This window comes from Phaethon lepturus, unplaced genomic scaffold (genome assembly GCF_000687285.1).
Source record: "Phaethon lepturus isolate BGI_N335 unplaced genomic scaffold, ASM68728v1 scaffold15378, whole genome shotgun sequence".
In the NCBI taxonomy this organism is placed as follows: Eukaryota; Metazoa; Chordata; class Aves; order Phaethontiformes; family Phaethontidae; genus Phaethon; species Phaethon lepturus.
In genome coordinates this window covers 1499-16055 of record NW_010557074.1, presented here as the reverse complement: position 1 = coordinate 16055, position 14557 = coordinate 1499, and the positions used below count along the sequence as shown (strand labels likewise).

General features: G+C 39.6%; 1 protein-coding gene across 1 annotated transcript in view; it reads left to right on the top strand.

Moving 5' to 3' along the window:
• Nucleotides 1-416: 416 nt before the first annotated feature.
• The window catches only part of LOC104625131 (prestin-like), a gene marked incomplete at its 3' end in the record, with an annotated part of 15354 nt that continues 1213 nt past the window's right edge, over nucleotides 417-14557 (top strand). The window contains exons 1-10 of the mRNA XM_010292678.1: nucleotides 417-621; nucleotides 2384-2523; nucleotides 5748-5858; nucleotides 6404-6585; nucleotides 7106-7270; nucleotides 9381-9533; nucleotides 10777-10859; nucleotides 10954-11101; nucleotides 12837-12950; nucleotides 13257-13334. Coding sequence (XP_010290980.1) covers nucleotides 467-621; nucleotides 2384-2523; nucleotides 5748-5858; nucleotides 6404-6585; nucleotides 7106-7270; nucleotides 9381-9533; nucleotides 10777-10859; nucleotides 10954-11101; nucleotides 12837-12950; nucleotides 13257-13334 — 1329 coding nt within the window. The remainder of the gene's footprint in view (nucleotides 622-2383; nucleotides 2524-5747; nucleotides 5859-6403; nucleotides 6586-7105; nucleotides 7271-9380; nucleotides 9534-10776; nucleotides 10860-10953; nucleotides 11102-12836; nucleotides 12951-13256; nucleotides 13335-14557) is intronic.

The window sequence follows — 14557 nt, the reverse complement described above, 5'->3', positions numbered from 1 at the left end:
AGTGTTAAAATTGGAGTTGTCTTTTGGAGATGGACGTGACAGTTTGTGAGTGAGGAGGAAGTAACTCAGTGATAAAGTAATCTCCCTTCAGCATTGACATTTCCTTTAAAACCTGAGGAGGGAAAATCCAGATAAGCATGTCTATAACTTTCCAATTTTGTTTCTGCAGTTATTTACAGAGTAATTAATGCAAAAGCTTTCTTCACCTAAGAGAAGCATAAACTAATGGCTTCCGTGTACTAAAGATTGTGAATGTGGTTTATTTACTTACTGCTGTTACAGACTATCTAGTCAGTGCTTTTAAACTGTGTTCACAGTTCTTTTCTCTAGCTTGTCAAAATACATTCTTTGAAAGGAAATGCCAAATCCAAGGTTAAAAAAGTAACCAAAGTCATTTTGTCTGCAACCAGGGTTTTCAGTGGAGACTGTGGAACTGTCCTTTGCCTCCTGCTCTGTGAGATCAACTATGGAACATGCTGAAGAACACGAAGCATGTCTTGAGCAAACCCAGAGGTATTGTGTGGAGAGACCAATATATAACCAAGAGCTCTTGCAAGCACAGCTGCATAGACGAGAAAGAACACCTCAGACTTTGAGGCAGAAGATTACACATTCTTATCGGTAGGGGTTTTTGTTTTATCTTTATTTTATTGGTTAGAAATACTCTAATTCTTAATTGGTTCATGCACATAGCTGGTAATGTCTTCAAAGAAACATAAAAGATAAAAGAGTTCTACTTTGATTATTCAGCAAGACTGTGATAAAGTTGTTTATGTGTTTTTATGTGTTAATATATAACTATATTACAAAATTTTGGATAAATTACTTGAATTGCCTTCATCAAAGTGCAAAGGAAAAATATGCAGTACAGGAATGTGAAATATTAGTCAAGTCATGTGACATGAATTCATACGACCCAGAAAAATATCTGTCCTTTTTACGTGGAAATACTTAAGGCCAAATTTGTGCTTCACATGATCCTTTCACGGGCGAAGAATGGAGATATATGACAGCTCTGTAGAAATCTAAATTATTAGTTTAATAAGGACTTAATGGAGGCATTCTGTAGCTTTTAACTAACTGCCTTGGAGTCCAAGTATCATCTCGTTAGAGAGGAAATGTGCAACTCTTTCTGTGTGGTACCAGAGGGTAGCAAAGAGAGACTTATTCTAGTTAAGTTCTCATTAACTTTACATTTATCCATGCTCATTTTGCAGAGTTGATTCAATTTCTTGCTAGAACCTTGTTCTGCAAGACAAATTATTTCTGCCTGGCTGCTTGTCTGTAAAATATTCCTATTAACATGATTTGGTATCTGGAGATTTGTTTTGGTTAATGGAATGACCATTCTAGCAATGGCACCTAATTCCACCTCAAAAAACTTAGCTGTCCTGAATAAAAAGTATGTAGATCAAAATCCTCCTGAGCTATGACTTCTTGTGATTCAATCTTAATTAATCTCAACTTAAACATGAAGTGCGGATGACTCTAGTTCCTCTCTCACTTGTAGCAATAAGCTTCTTCACTACGCAATTTAGTCCCATGAGAATTCAGCAATGTTAACAAATCTGCAATTCTTCTGCAGTTCCCCTACACAGAAAAGCATTTATATGATCCCAGTGTTATATTTTTTTTACCCAAGGTTAAACTTTCTTACCACAGTACAATCCAAGTATGATGCATGGCAGTGCTGGATAGAGATATTTATTTCCTGGCTCTATTCATTTGTCATGAGTCAGGGTTTCAAAAGGTTAATAACTCTCCTAAGAGATACAAGGATCAGTGTTGCTGGCTTCAATGCCTTTCCTTTCAGGGTAAAGAAAGGTTATGTTCTTAAATAGCCTTAAAGTTAGCCTATCAGTACCAGTGATAGTAACAAGCATTAGTAAAATAGTAGTTTGCTTTTTTTTAAAAAGTATAATAATATAAAGTGTTATAATCAAAAAAATGTAAAGCACGCAAATAGTAAATAAAAATAGGAAAAAGCATTGCAAAGTACTTTGAGTGAAAACCGCTATCAGAAAGCAAGTTATGCTCAGGGGTTTGTTACCAGGAATGATCTCAGCAAAAAGTGTTGTGTGACTGCTCAATCGTGCGTGGACTTGAACAGTTTCACTTCCCACTGACCTCCAGCCTCACACGACCGTGATTCCCTTCTCCAGTTCAACAAGGTTCGTGAAGGACAGACAACATGTGATAAAGGACTAAATTAACTGGAGTCATAGTTGGTTGTGCCTAAGCTTTGTCCAGAAATCACTGTGATCAGGGCTCGGAGCCTGCCTTTAATGGAGCTGTTTCTCTGCACAGGGATGAAATACAATTTTTTTCAACCTGTTTGTCCCCTGGTAGTGCCTAACTTTCTCTTTCTGCTTTGTATTTTCAGTTGTTCTTCTAAGAAAGCCAAGTCTCATCTTTACAGTTTCTTACCAATTTTAAAATGGCTTCCCCGTTACCCAGTGAAGGAATACTTATTAGGAGACATAATCTCAGGTATAAGCACTGGGGTTATGCAGCTTCCTCAAGGTGAGTATCTCTTTGGTGAGGATTTCTTTGTCCTCCTCTTTGCTTTTTCTGGGTGTGCTTTTATGGCAGTGCTTGGCTTCCTGAACAGGTGCTCATTTGGGGGGGGGGGGGGCAGATCAGTACAGCATTCTGCGGACCAGCCCATAATGATCATTCCCTTAAAACTGCAAGTCAGTGATATGCAGCAAACTGTGATAGAAACTTACCTCTCTGATCAGTACCAACAGCTCTCGATGACAGAACAACTTTTCACAGTTTAAGTGCATGTCTAAACCTTTGCTGAATGCGCCCAGTTATTTTCTGATCTCCTCATCCTGAAAGTTATAGCAAACTTCCTACACAGGATAGCAGTATCTAATAGACATAATGTTTCAGGAGAGCGACTGTTGCAAAGTAAACAATTAAGTTCAACCAGAGAAGACTCTGCAAGAAAGCAGAGACTGATCCCTCTTTTTCCCTTAAGGCTAGAAGTCACCAGTTTAAGATGGAACCGTAGTAGTGGGCAATGATTTACATGGTGGAAATAAATCAAAAGTGTCTTCTATAAGAAGACTGCAAATCTGTGGAATTTCTATTAAATTACTTGGAAGTTTCACCCCAGGTGGAGCCTGGCCCTGAAGCAGGAGCAGGCTCTGTGGAAGATGAAGAGGAAGCCAGTCAGTTTTCACTGTTCTGTTAAGCTCTGGTTGACTGGACCAGTAGCATCTTTTGCTCAGCCTGACAGCATACTCTCAGCAGTTTCAGAACTGTGATAGGGTTAGAAAGCGACAGCATTTTTACGGCAGTACCATTATGGGGTGTCATCACTGCTCTGGGCATGGCAGCTTCACAACAGCCGCCACAGTCCCAGTATATTTTCCCAGGAGGTCTTGGAGTAGAGGGAATTCTTGAATTTGTGCAGAGCCCAGTCCAGAGGAGTCCTCATGCTAAGGGTAATGTAATTAAGCATATATAAGTTTACTTGTGTTTTGGCTTATTTCATATTTCCACCTCACTCATTCCACTTTAGGCTGAGGCAGGTCTGAAGAATTAATCTGTAAATCCAAGAAGCCTGGATTTTAATAGGCAGTAACCCATTAAAGCAATGGAATAGCCTAACTTAGTCTGTGAAGTTGACTTTATTTCTGTAGCTTCCTGGTTTTGTGAAATTTTTTATAATTAAGGATATTTTTTCTTACACAAATATAAACACCATCTTATCTTAAACTGATGGGTAACGTGGTTAACTGTCAGGCAAATCTATCATATCGTAGGCACAAACATTACTGATTGTATACTGAAACACAATTTATGTGATGACCAGATAAAAGCACATGAGAACTTGAAGTGGTCAGCAGTGAACTTTATACTTAATTTTGTGACTTTGTTTTAAACTAAACATTATTCTTTCCATTGGTGACTTGCAGAACTGCCCTTAAACTGCTCCTAGTCTTTTCCATTCTAGAAAGACTAAAGTTGAACTTTTATTTTTCTGGAGTGGATGTAATTATAGCAAGCATGAGTTCAAAGCAGTCTGGGAATCATTCCAGGCAGAACTACAATGACCAGGGCGTTTAAGCTGTGAACTCCTGTCATGTCAATATCTATTTCCTTGGCACTGACAGCCAGTAAAAATGCCAGTACAAATGAAAAGGAATAAAAGGGTATTCAGATCAGGAACTTCATATAGACCCACCCTCACAGTTTTGAAACCACTGGTTTTCAGTTCTGGTCACTTGTACTGTTAAGTTCATCACAATATTAAAGGCCAAACTGTTATAGTACAGGGTGTTCTTCTGGTACTCATGGCATGAGAGGTAGCCCCTGGGGCAGAGAATATATGTGGGATGAGTTTCCGAAATACTTAATGAAAAGCTCATTGCTGCAAGAGAATAAATGATATCATCAGTCCAGTTCTGATAGGAATATGAATTCCTGGTTAGGACTCAGACATTGCTTAGGGCATGAGCAAGGCCATGAGAGCTGTTACACTGTGCAAGAGTGCTTGGATGACACAGAAGATCCCTTTCTGGTTTTGTTCTTTCACGGTAACCTGATGCTTTGTCTCTCATTTTAAAAATAAATTAATAGGGAGAGGTGTTTTCAAGTATCACTAGCTCTCCATGGTGGGTGAACCATTGCTTCCTTTTGTAATTTGCACTGGACCGTTGAGCTTTTTGGTCCTAACTTGGACCAATCTGCCCAAGTGTAGTAGGAACACACAGCTTCCTCAGGTGTCATGAGTCTGCCCTTGCAAAGGTGAATCAGAGAGCCAAGCCAGCATACAGTGTTTTCTTCTCAAGGCCGATTTGTTCAGTCCTGGTGTCTAATTCTCATTAACGCAAGCCGTGTAGAACTACTGACTTTGCTGGAACTGCTTGGGACAGTTACGTGCCATATGAGGTGGTGCATACGATTTGCTTGTGAGACTTGTCCCATGATAAGCACATGCTCAGTCACACAGAGGGGGAGCACCATGGCAGATGTCCCTCCCCAGCGTCCTGTACAGCTGCTCCCCCACAGCCCCATTGCCATGCTTGCCAGCCCCACCTACACTTGTAGGAATGGTGTGGGTCTCACCTCCACTGTGTGGAACTGGACAGGGCTTAATAACAAAAAGGATTTCATTTTCGGGGAGAATACCAGACCATGTAAGCTCAGTCACCTCACTGATTGCAAACAATGCTTCCCTGCTTGCTTTACGTTTTGGAGCATGTTTTGCAGAAACATAAACTGTTATGTCATCCCACTCATTCTGGGGTGAGGGGGAGAGAGGAGGGAAATGAATCAGTCACAGATTACCATGAAGGTCATGTCTGAGTAGAAAAGGAGGAAAAAAATCAAACGTGTCCCACTGGTTATGGGATTTTGGGTGTTTTTAATTACATTCTTTGACAGATAAAAACAAAAGCAGCAAAAAGTGTTTGTTGGCTTATTAAGAAGTACTTCCAGCCACAAAGGCAAAACAATGAGTGCACAGATGTACACACAAACACGCACCCACACACCTGCAATGCCTGTAATTAGAGACTTCTGGTTTCCTGACTCAAACCATCATGTTTCTAGGCACTGCCCTACAGTATTATACATATTAAAGAGTATTCCCTGTAACACTTCTTGAAACCTGTGATATGTCACTAGATTTCCTATTAGGTGAGTTCAATTTTAATAGGCTTAAATGCTTTTGCTTCAGATGGTTTCTTTCTGTTGTTTGCCTAACATACATATTTGTGTCTGTTTTCTAGGTTTAGCCTATGCTTTGCTGGCAGCTGTTCCCCCAGTATTTGGTCTATATTCTTCATTTTATCCTGTCTTTCTATATACTTTTTTTGGAACCTCCAAGCACATATCAATAGGTATATCTGTATGGATAACTGAAAGTCTGTGTGCATGGGTTTAATAAAGTTGTAAAAAATAAAATTGGAGAACTAGGAAGTTTGGTTGCTTTCCATAAATTCAAATTTAAGTGAATAGGAGAAACACAAATGTGTCAAACATTAGCAGTATTTTTTATTGTTAACTTACCCATCCTACTTAGGAAGGAATAGAAGAACATCTTTTATCGGATTAGGTCTAGAAATGTGTGCTGTGAACTCCTGAACTATAATTTCATCACTGCCATAAACTATCTGTGTGGCCAGGATGAATCTTTAATTTGCATAATAGAAACTGAGATATAGAAAAATGATGGTGTTTACTTACCATAGAGCTGTATGTTCACCATCTAACTAGCTTTAATGGTGCTGACTACTGGAACAGATTTGGGGACTAAAAAGTACAATATTTAGGTAGGAAAGTCTATTATAGTTTAATTCTACATATCCCTTAATAAGAACCACTCCAAATAAAAAAAAACCTGCCAGGATTTTTGCCAGTTATTTTCCTCTCCCTCATATTTCAGGTACCTTTGCTGTGATTAGTATGATGGTTGGCGGCGTTGCTGTGAGACAAGTGCCTGATGAAATTATTTCCGTAGGCTATAATTCTACTAACGTTACAGATTCCTTTGAATATTACCATGCTAGGGATGCCAAGAGGGTACAGGTAGCTGTGACTCTCGCCTTTCTTTCAGGAATTATCCAGGTATGTGCTTGCAGTTCATAAGGGCAGGTTCGGGTGCTATTGCCAGACTTGCAGTTGCATATGGCACTGGGTCATGGCGGATCCTCTGTCAATAGACTTGTGCTTCAGCACAGCACTGTGCAGAATACAGGCTGCTTCATGGCAGCCATGTAACAGAAGGGGGGAGGGATATACTGGAGGCAAGTCTTTGTCTGGCATCTTGGTTAGTCTGTGAAAAATGGGACCTCCCCCCTTTCAATTTTTCTACCCCATCAGAAAAACTCAACCTGATGGTCTCTAATCTGTCCATAAATGCCTACAAACACATCATCTTTACCCATATCCTACATTGCACCTGCCAGTGGCATGGAAGGTTTGGTGCATTGATGGCTGCTTACTGAACTGTGGCTTTAGAAGGGCCAAGTTCAGGTTTGCCTGATCTGGCTTGGTCATCAAGGTAAGAAGAGGTGTCCTATGGCCTGTCTGCTGATGTTCAGGCTACAGTGGGAGTCATGTAGTTAATAACTCTCTTCTTCATTAGTTGTGTTTAGGTTTCCTTCGATTTGGATTTGTAGCCATCTATCTAACGGAGCCTCTGGTGCGAGGATTTACTACTGCTGCTGCAGTTCATGTCTTTACTTCTCAACTAAAGTATCTCCTTGGCATTAAGACTAAGCGATACAGTGGACCCCTCTCAGTTGTATATGTGAGTAACTACATTTACTAAACAGGCGAATTCTGCATTGTCAGGATCTAGTACTTAAGCATTTTCCTGTTTATTTTTTTAAGTATTTTGGCACTAGATAGAATAATGCTTCAGTATTCAAAACTCAGTATGAGGTCTTTAAGTGCTATAACAGTAAATGAGCATCTTAAAGGAACAGCTTGGGTGTGACTTGCAGTTCAGCAAGATCAGCACGGTCTGAGATGGGCAGGTTTTAGGATTCTGCTAAATGTAGTTTTGTAATATGAACAGATATTGTTCATTGAAGCAAGTCTCTTGTACATCATGGGAAAATGTGCTACTAAAAAAGCTACTCATAATAAAATACAAGCCTGAAGCCCTAACTAATATGCTTCACTGTAAACCAAACATGTTATTCTCAGAACCTTGCCCAGTCTGTATTTCTTTAATTTCACACACAGCTTCTGATGGGAGTATTCTTCATTGCCTGTTTGTAAGCTGTATGTTTGTAAGAGTATGGTTGGACACAAAGTGCTCTGTCATCATAAATGTACCTGTTCTTTAGGGTAGTGGGGAAAACTGTTTTGAAATACAGACACTCAGTGTAAAGCACTGCTATTTATTGAAGACCCTAAGCATTAAAACTGATTGTTCAGAGCATGTAGGGATCCAGTATTTGACGTAGCTCATAGCCTAATCTTCCACTCACCTTCTTGTCTAACACATAGCGATGCAAAAGGACAGAAGAAAAACCATGCAGTTTAAAGCTATGATTTGGTTAGTATGACAAGTAAAACCAAAAGCTTTTGTTCACTTGAATGTAAAATTGACAGTTGTGCTCTGAAAAAAATGTAATAGATACCATGCAGCAAATTATTTGTTTAAAGGGACATTTCTAATTGAAATCACAACCAAAGCTTTTAAGTTTATATAAGCATTATTTGTCTTGCTGTTATGAACAGGCAGAGTTGAAATGCATCTGAATCTGATTTGCCTGCCAGTCTAGGAAGCCCCAAGTCGTTATCACAAAATCAATGCTCTGATTTTGCAGACAAGAAATCCTGAGTGGAGTAATAGAGAAGATCTCAGATATCTGTGAAAACCCAATCTTTTGAGCAGATTGATGCCTCAGCAGTAACAAAGCTTCAGGATTTCGACTACATGGAGTCTGTAGAAAGTACTTTGTGGGAATCTTTCTTGTACATTTGTGCAGATATAACAAACCTTTTGGAAACAAGGCTGCACTAATGATTAATTCCTAAATTTGCTGTTTAGCTCACTAATCCAGAAACCAGAAACACTAACTGCCAAACAAATAGGAGGAAAGGTATACATTCAAGATGTACTGCCAGGACATCTTGAATATATAATATCCTGATAGTTGCTGTAATTTTCCTTCTGTCTAAAGCGGGATATGTACAACTTCTTTCGAAGACCTCTTCAGAGGTCTTTTTTTGGTGGGTTTTTTTTAATGCAGTAGAAGAAGGAGGAATAATTGGTAGGAATAATTTACCCTCTAGCAACTTTGTGCTCCAGCAAGCTTTCTTTCCTAACACCCTTTTAATAGCATTTTCAACTAAAAGATATTTGGAATAATGGCTAGTTCAGCAGTGTTGCAAGATCACTGTTATTTAATCATATTGCTATGGTAACCTCAAGGGTTGTATCAGCAGCTTTATCGTTTTAGAGTGGTTTACACAGCTCTAAGTAGATGTGACTTGCCAAAGAATATTTGAAGGTATTAGAAAGGGTTGGCACTTGCTGCTTTCAGGTAGCTGCCAGTATGAAGTATGTGTGAAAATGCTGAGGACAAAAGATGCAGTTTAGTTTAGACTTTTTCCCCCCATGTCAGTTGTTTTCTTGAAATTTTTGCCCCATTTCAGGAGGACTGGTATTGTAAATGACTGTAAGTGCATCTCCTTCACTGAGATACTCGGAACTTCTGTGTTTTGTGGGAACAAAGTGGATTTTGTTGAGACACTGATTCACTGCGGTTATAAATGCAGAATAGAAACACAGCTGAACAGCAGTGTATAATTTGCTCTTTTGTGGAAAACTTCCTAAGAAAATAAATTCATTTGAACAAATATGATCTTCATGAAGTAATTATGATAATTCTGTTGTGTTACAGAGCATAGCTGCTGTGCTTTCAAAAATAACAGCCACCAATATTGCTGCATTGATCGTTGGATTAACGTGCATTGTTCTATTGTTGATTGGCAAGGAAATCAATCTCCGGTTTAAGAAGAAGCTCCCAGTTCCTATTCCTATGGAGATCATTGTGGTAAGCCAGTTGTGAAATTCTATGGCTAAATTATACAACTTTTCTAGAGCTGTAGAAACGATCTCACTTTCTATCAAGTCTTATTGAGCTTTAGAGTAACTTCTGTGGAACATAATTCATTTGAGGCCTGATCCATTTGAAGGTTCGGATGCTCATAAGGTTAGAGACTGACATGTCAAAGTTTTAGGTGTAAAGTCCCAAAGAAGAATTGAAAACCCAGTTGAACACCCACAGTCCCCTATGGCAATGGGTAGGTAGACATTTGTTGTAAAACCCACTCTGTCCCAGAGTTTCGGCACCTGAATCAGGTCACTGTGAGACATGCCTCCAAGTGGCATTGCCAACTTGGAATCCAAGAGCTCAGAAGCCCCTCCTGAAGGCAGGCGCTTACAGATGCCTGTTTCAGAGGTTCTGCAGGGCTTGCTTGCTTTTTAAAATGCAATGGTAGAAAGAAGAGAAGGAACCAGTGGGACTTACTACTTAAGCTCCCTTTCTCTGTTTCTGAGACTGATAACTGCAGCATTGATTCTGTTTCGAATGACTACTCTAAAGTACATGGATAAAGCAGACTATCTTAATACACGCAAAGCCCACATCTCAGATAACCTTTCACCTTTAAAGTGGTTGGATTTAAAAATGAGTTCTCGGATAACTAGAGCTCTCGAACAACCTGCAGAAAATCAGAGCCAAGAAAGGGAATAACTGAAGGTATGGATACGATCTAGATAGAAGGAACAAAGAAAAGGGATGCTGTTGAGAAATGATGGAAGTGGTGTAACAGGGTATTGTTTGATAGTGAGGCAATAGCAAAGTGATCTCACACCTGTTCCTTTCACTGCTTCTGCACCAGTTCTGTCTACAGATAACATGCAGGTTATGCACATGAAAATATGGCAGTGCAGATGTCCTTGGCTTGTCCTTGCACTTAATTTCCCAATACAGATTATTCTGCCTGGGCTTGGCTCAGACAAAGGGAATTTGTGTGATTCAGATCATACCATAGCGTGTTCCATTTAATTGTTTCCAAGAAAGCTTTATAAAATCAGTGGGGGTTGAAAATGGAGGAGGGAAAATCGTGGATCTTACTCCTTTTTATCTGCTGCTTTACCCCCTAACCCTTAGAAAACTGATCGACAAATAAATATAATTGCTTGTGTGTATTATTCATAATCAGCTAAGTATTATTAGTGCTTCAGGTGCCTTTTTCTAGCTGATATTTGTAAAGATGTTTGTGGTTTTTTAGGTAATTATTGGCACAGGAGTTTCAGCTGGAATGAATCTGAGTGAATCATACAGAGTCGATGTTGTTGGGAATATTCCTCAAGGGTAGGGATAATGTATTCTTATTCAAACTATACATTTTCTGTATGGCATGTAGCTTTTATTATAGTAATTTGTAAATATTTCTTTCATCTCCAAGGTTACATCCACCAGCAGTTCCTGAGATTCAGCTCATCCCAGCAATATTTGTGGATGCAATAGCAATAGCAATAGTTGGATTTTCAATGGCTGTATCAATGGCCAAGATTTTTGCCCTTAAACATGGTTACACCATTGATGGGAATCAGGTAAAAGTATTTGGGTTGCTTTGTTGAAAATTCTCCGTAGCACCTTTGTTTCATTGTTAAAGTAGAATGGGATATAGGTTAAAAAAGAGTTTTTCTTTCATAGTAGAATCAGGTCAGGTTTTTGACAGCCTACACATTTAAATGCCAGGGATATTTTAAGTTCTTCTGGCTGTGCTTTAATAACCAGTTTCACTTCTAACTTCATTTTGGGAAACTCGCTTCTGTTAGACTTGGACATATGCATGAATATTAATTGTTGGGACAGATACTATTTAGCCTACTGTCCTGATGGCAGCTAATTTATCTCTACTTTCTGTAATGGAGTAAAGCATAGAGTTCCCATGTGGTAAATACAGTGCTTTATGTGTCAAAGAACTATTACCTAGGGTTTAGAAATTCCAATTATGTTTTATAGTTTCTTTTTATTCCCACCCACTGCAAACAGGCAGCTTCTCATTTTCTGGGGCAGTAATTGGCCCTGTCCGTAGTAAGCATTCTGATCATGATTTGAGTGATAAAGGCTGTGGCTAGGGACTATAAAACTAAAACAGTATGTCATCCGCACCTACTCTGTCCTTCCTGTGCAATTTAGAATCAATATTGCAATTGAATTATTGCTTGACATCATTGTAGCATCAAGGGAGGCAGCATTCATATGCTGTAACACATTTCCTAGAGCAAGCATCTGACAGCGCAGGTCAGCTGTTCCCCCTTCTCAAAATGACTGTCTTCCTCTGAGAGTAAATGAAGTTTAAATTACTTTTACTTACAGAGTTTTACATCTGGTCAGATGAATCTCTTCCGTCATGTCGCTGTTCTCTGTTACCCAAAGAGAGAAGAGGACAAATCTGTAGCGGGATGAATGGAATACGCTCTATTTACACTAGTTAAAGTAATCATCACTGACCTGAATTAAGCATCTAGATCTTTTCCTCAGGAGGTACCAGGTGGTACTTCACCTGGCTCTTAAACTATAGAACTCCTTGTCACGGGATTCAGTGCATGCTAAGTCTTTAAATGAATCAAAAAAGGATTGTACAGACACAAAGAGGAAAACTCGCTGATAACTATTGAAAATGTGTAACTCAAAGTACCCCAGTTACAAATGGCAGGATGCAGAGTAATCTGGGGAGGCCTCATTACAAACAAATACTTTCCTAGGCACCAGAAACACAGTACCGAGGTAGATGGAGCTCTGATCTCACGCACAGTAACTTTTCATGTGGGATCTTCCTGATGAAGCAGTGGACACACATTGGGTTTCTTCATGTGCAGCAATGGATTACCACCCATGGAAACACAGCCAAGGCTCCTCTTGGTTCTGTTAGTAGTAAACAGATAGTTCGGGGTGGGAAGCAAAGAACAGTGTTTGTATGAGAAACCATTGTCCATGTATATTCAGGGTTAAAATTAAAGTTATCCCCAAGTTGAAGAAATTCTTAAAATAAGCAATACTGTCATTCATTTTAGTTTTCAGTCTGACTCATTACTGTAACATTTAAGGATGGGAAACGTCTCCAGCACTTAATCAGATAAACAGATGTTTTAACATGCGTCAACTTGTGCATGTGTGAGAATGACAAGTATAAGATACAATAAGGTTGCTTATTCTCCACAATAAGGTTGCTAGAAAGCACTGTAAATAAGATGTGCTTATTAACATGTATGTATAGCTCCAGCTTTGTACAGTTGCTAGGTGTAACTGCCTTTTATTTTGCTCTATTGTTTAACACAGGAACTTATTGCCTTGGGAATATGCAACTCTGTGGGATCATTTTTCCAAAGCTTTTCAATCACTTGCTCAATGTCTCGGAGTCTTGTTCAGGAAAGCACGGGCGGGAAAACTCAGGTATGTAAACACAAATTTTGAGCCAAACAAAGTTTGCTTTTTGGAGCTCCAAAGCTAAAGCCTGAAGCTTCACTAGGTTGACAGATTTCTCTGCCTGGGCCAGAAGGAATAACTGGAGTTTCCCATGTTTCAAATCTGGATCGTGCCAGGATTAGAAAGCTGCATGACAGCCAAAATGGGTGAACTGAGTGGGAGGGATCAAAAGTCACTTGAACAACCAGCCTTGTGGAAGGCATGGGAGAGGTTAGCTAATCAGTTATGCTGCCCTTTGGGGACACTTACAAATCATTTCTGGCTTCTTTTCAGATTGCAGGTGCTCTCTCTTCAATTATGGTTCTGTTGGTAATTGTGGCTATTGGGTACCTCTTTGAACCGCTTCCACAGGTAAGGGAGTTTTGCCTGTTAGGCATTGCATTGTTAGTGAACAGAGGCCAGTGAGTATTGCTTAAAATACAGATTGTGGGATGATTAGTAAGCAACATGGTTAGGCCTTGATGCAGAAACCTTTACATTTTGTATGCATTTTTTGCTGTAAGTTAGACTAGAAATTAATATTTTGAAGCATGTTTTTTGTTGTTGTTTTTAATATTGGACATTCTGGGCTCTGTGTTTAGAACATAAAAAAGATACTTTCAAGCAACTCTCCTTTAGGATCATTTAGGTTGGAAAAGACCTTTAAGATCACCAAGTCCAGCCATAAACCTAACACTGCCGAGTCCACCACTAAACCATGTCCGTAAGCACTGCATCTACATGTCTTTTAAATATCTCCAGTGATGGTGACTCCACCACCTCCCTGGGCAGCCTGTTCCAATGCTTGACAACACTTTTGGTGAAGAAATTTTTCCTTATATCCAATCTAAGCCTCGCCTGGCACAACTTGAGGCCATTTCCTCTTGTCCTATCACTTGTTACTTGGGAAGAGAGACCAACACCCACCTCACCACAACCCCCTTTCAGGTAGTTGTAGAGAGTGATGAGGTCTCCCCTCAGCCGCCTTCTCTCCAGACTGAACAACCCCAGTTCCCTCAGCCGCTCCTCATAAGACTTGTGCTCTGGACCCTTCATCAGCTTCGTTGCCCTTCTCTGGACACGCTCCAGCAACTCAACGTCCTTCTTGTAATGAGGGACTCAAAGCAGAACACAGTATTTGAGGTGTGGCGTCACTAGTGCTGAGTACAGGGGTACAATCACTTCCCTAATCTTGCTGGCCACATTTGATTGCAGCATGGGAATTCTGGGAAGAGATTAAAAAGTTAAAAGAAAGTAATAGCTCAGCTAGGAAAGGGTTGGGGCTGGGTGATGGCTCAGCATAATGAGTTGGTTTTGCTGAAATTTTACTTATTTGTATAAAAATATATTTACATGAATAAATATATTTTGACTTTTAAAAAGTTTGTTTCTGGTGACATGCATAGGATGATAGGCAATTTGTGTTCCTTTTTATAGATGTACCTTGGGTTGTACCTATATGACTGTTGCAGGAATTGTTGCAATATATTGTAGAGAAACTTGAATTTGAGATTATAGTCCAGCTGCTTGAGGCTCTACAGGCACTGTAACTGCAGCAGCATAGAGCTCAGGAATATGATTTTGCTTGCAGGGCA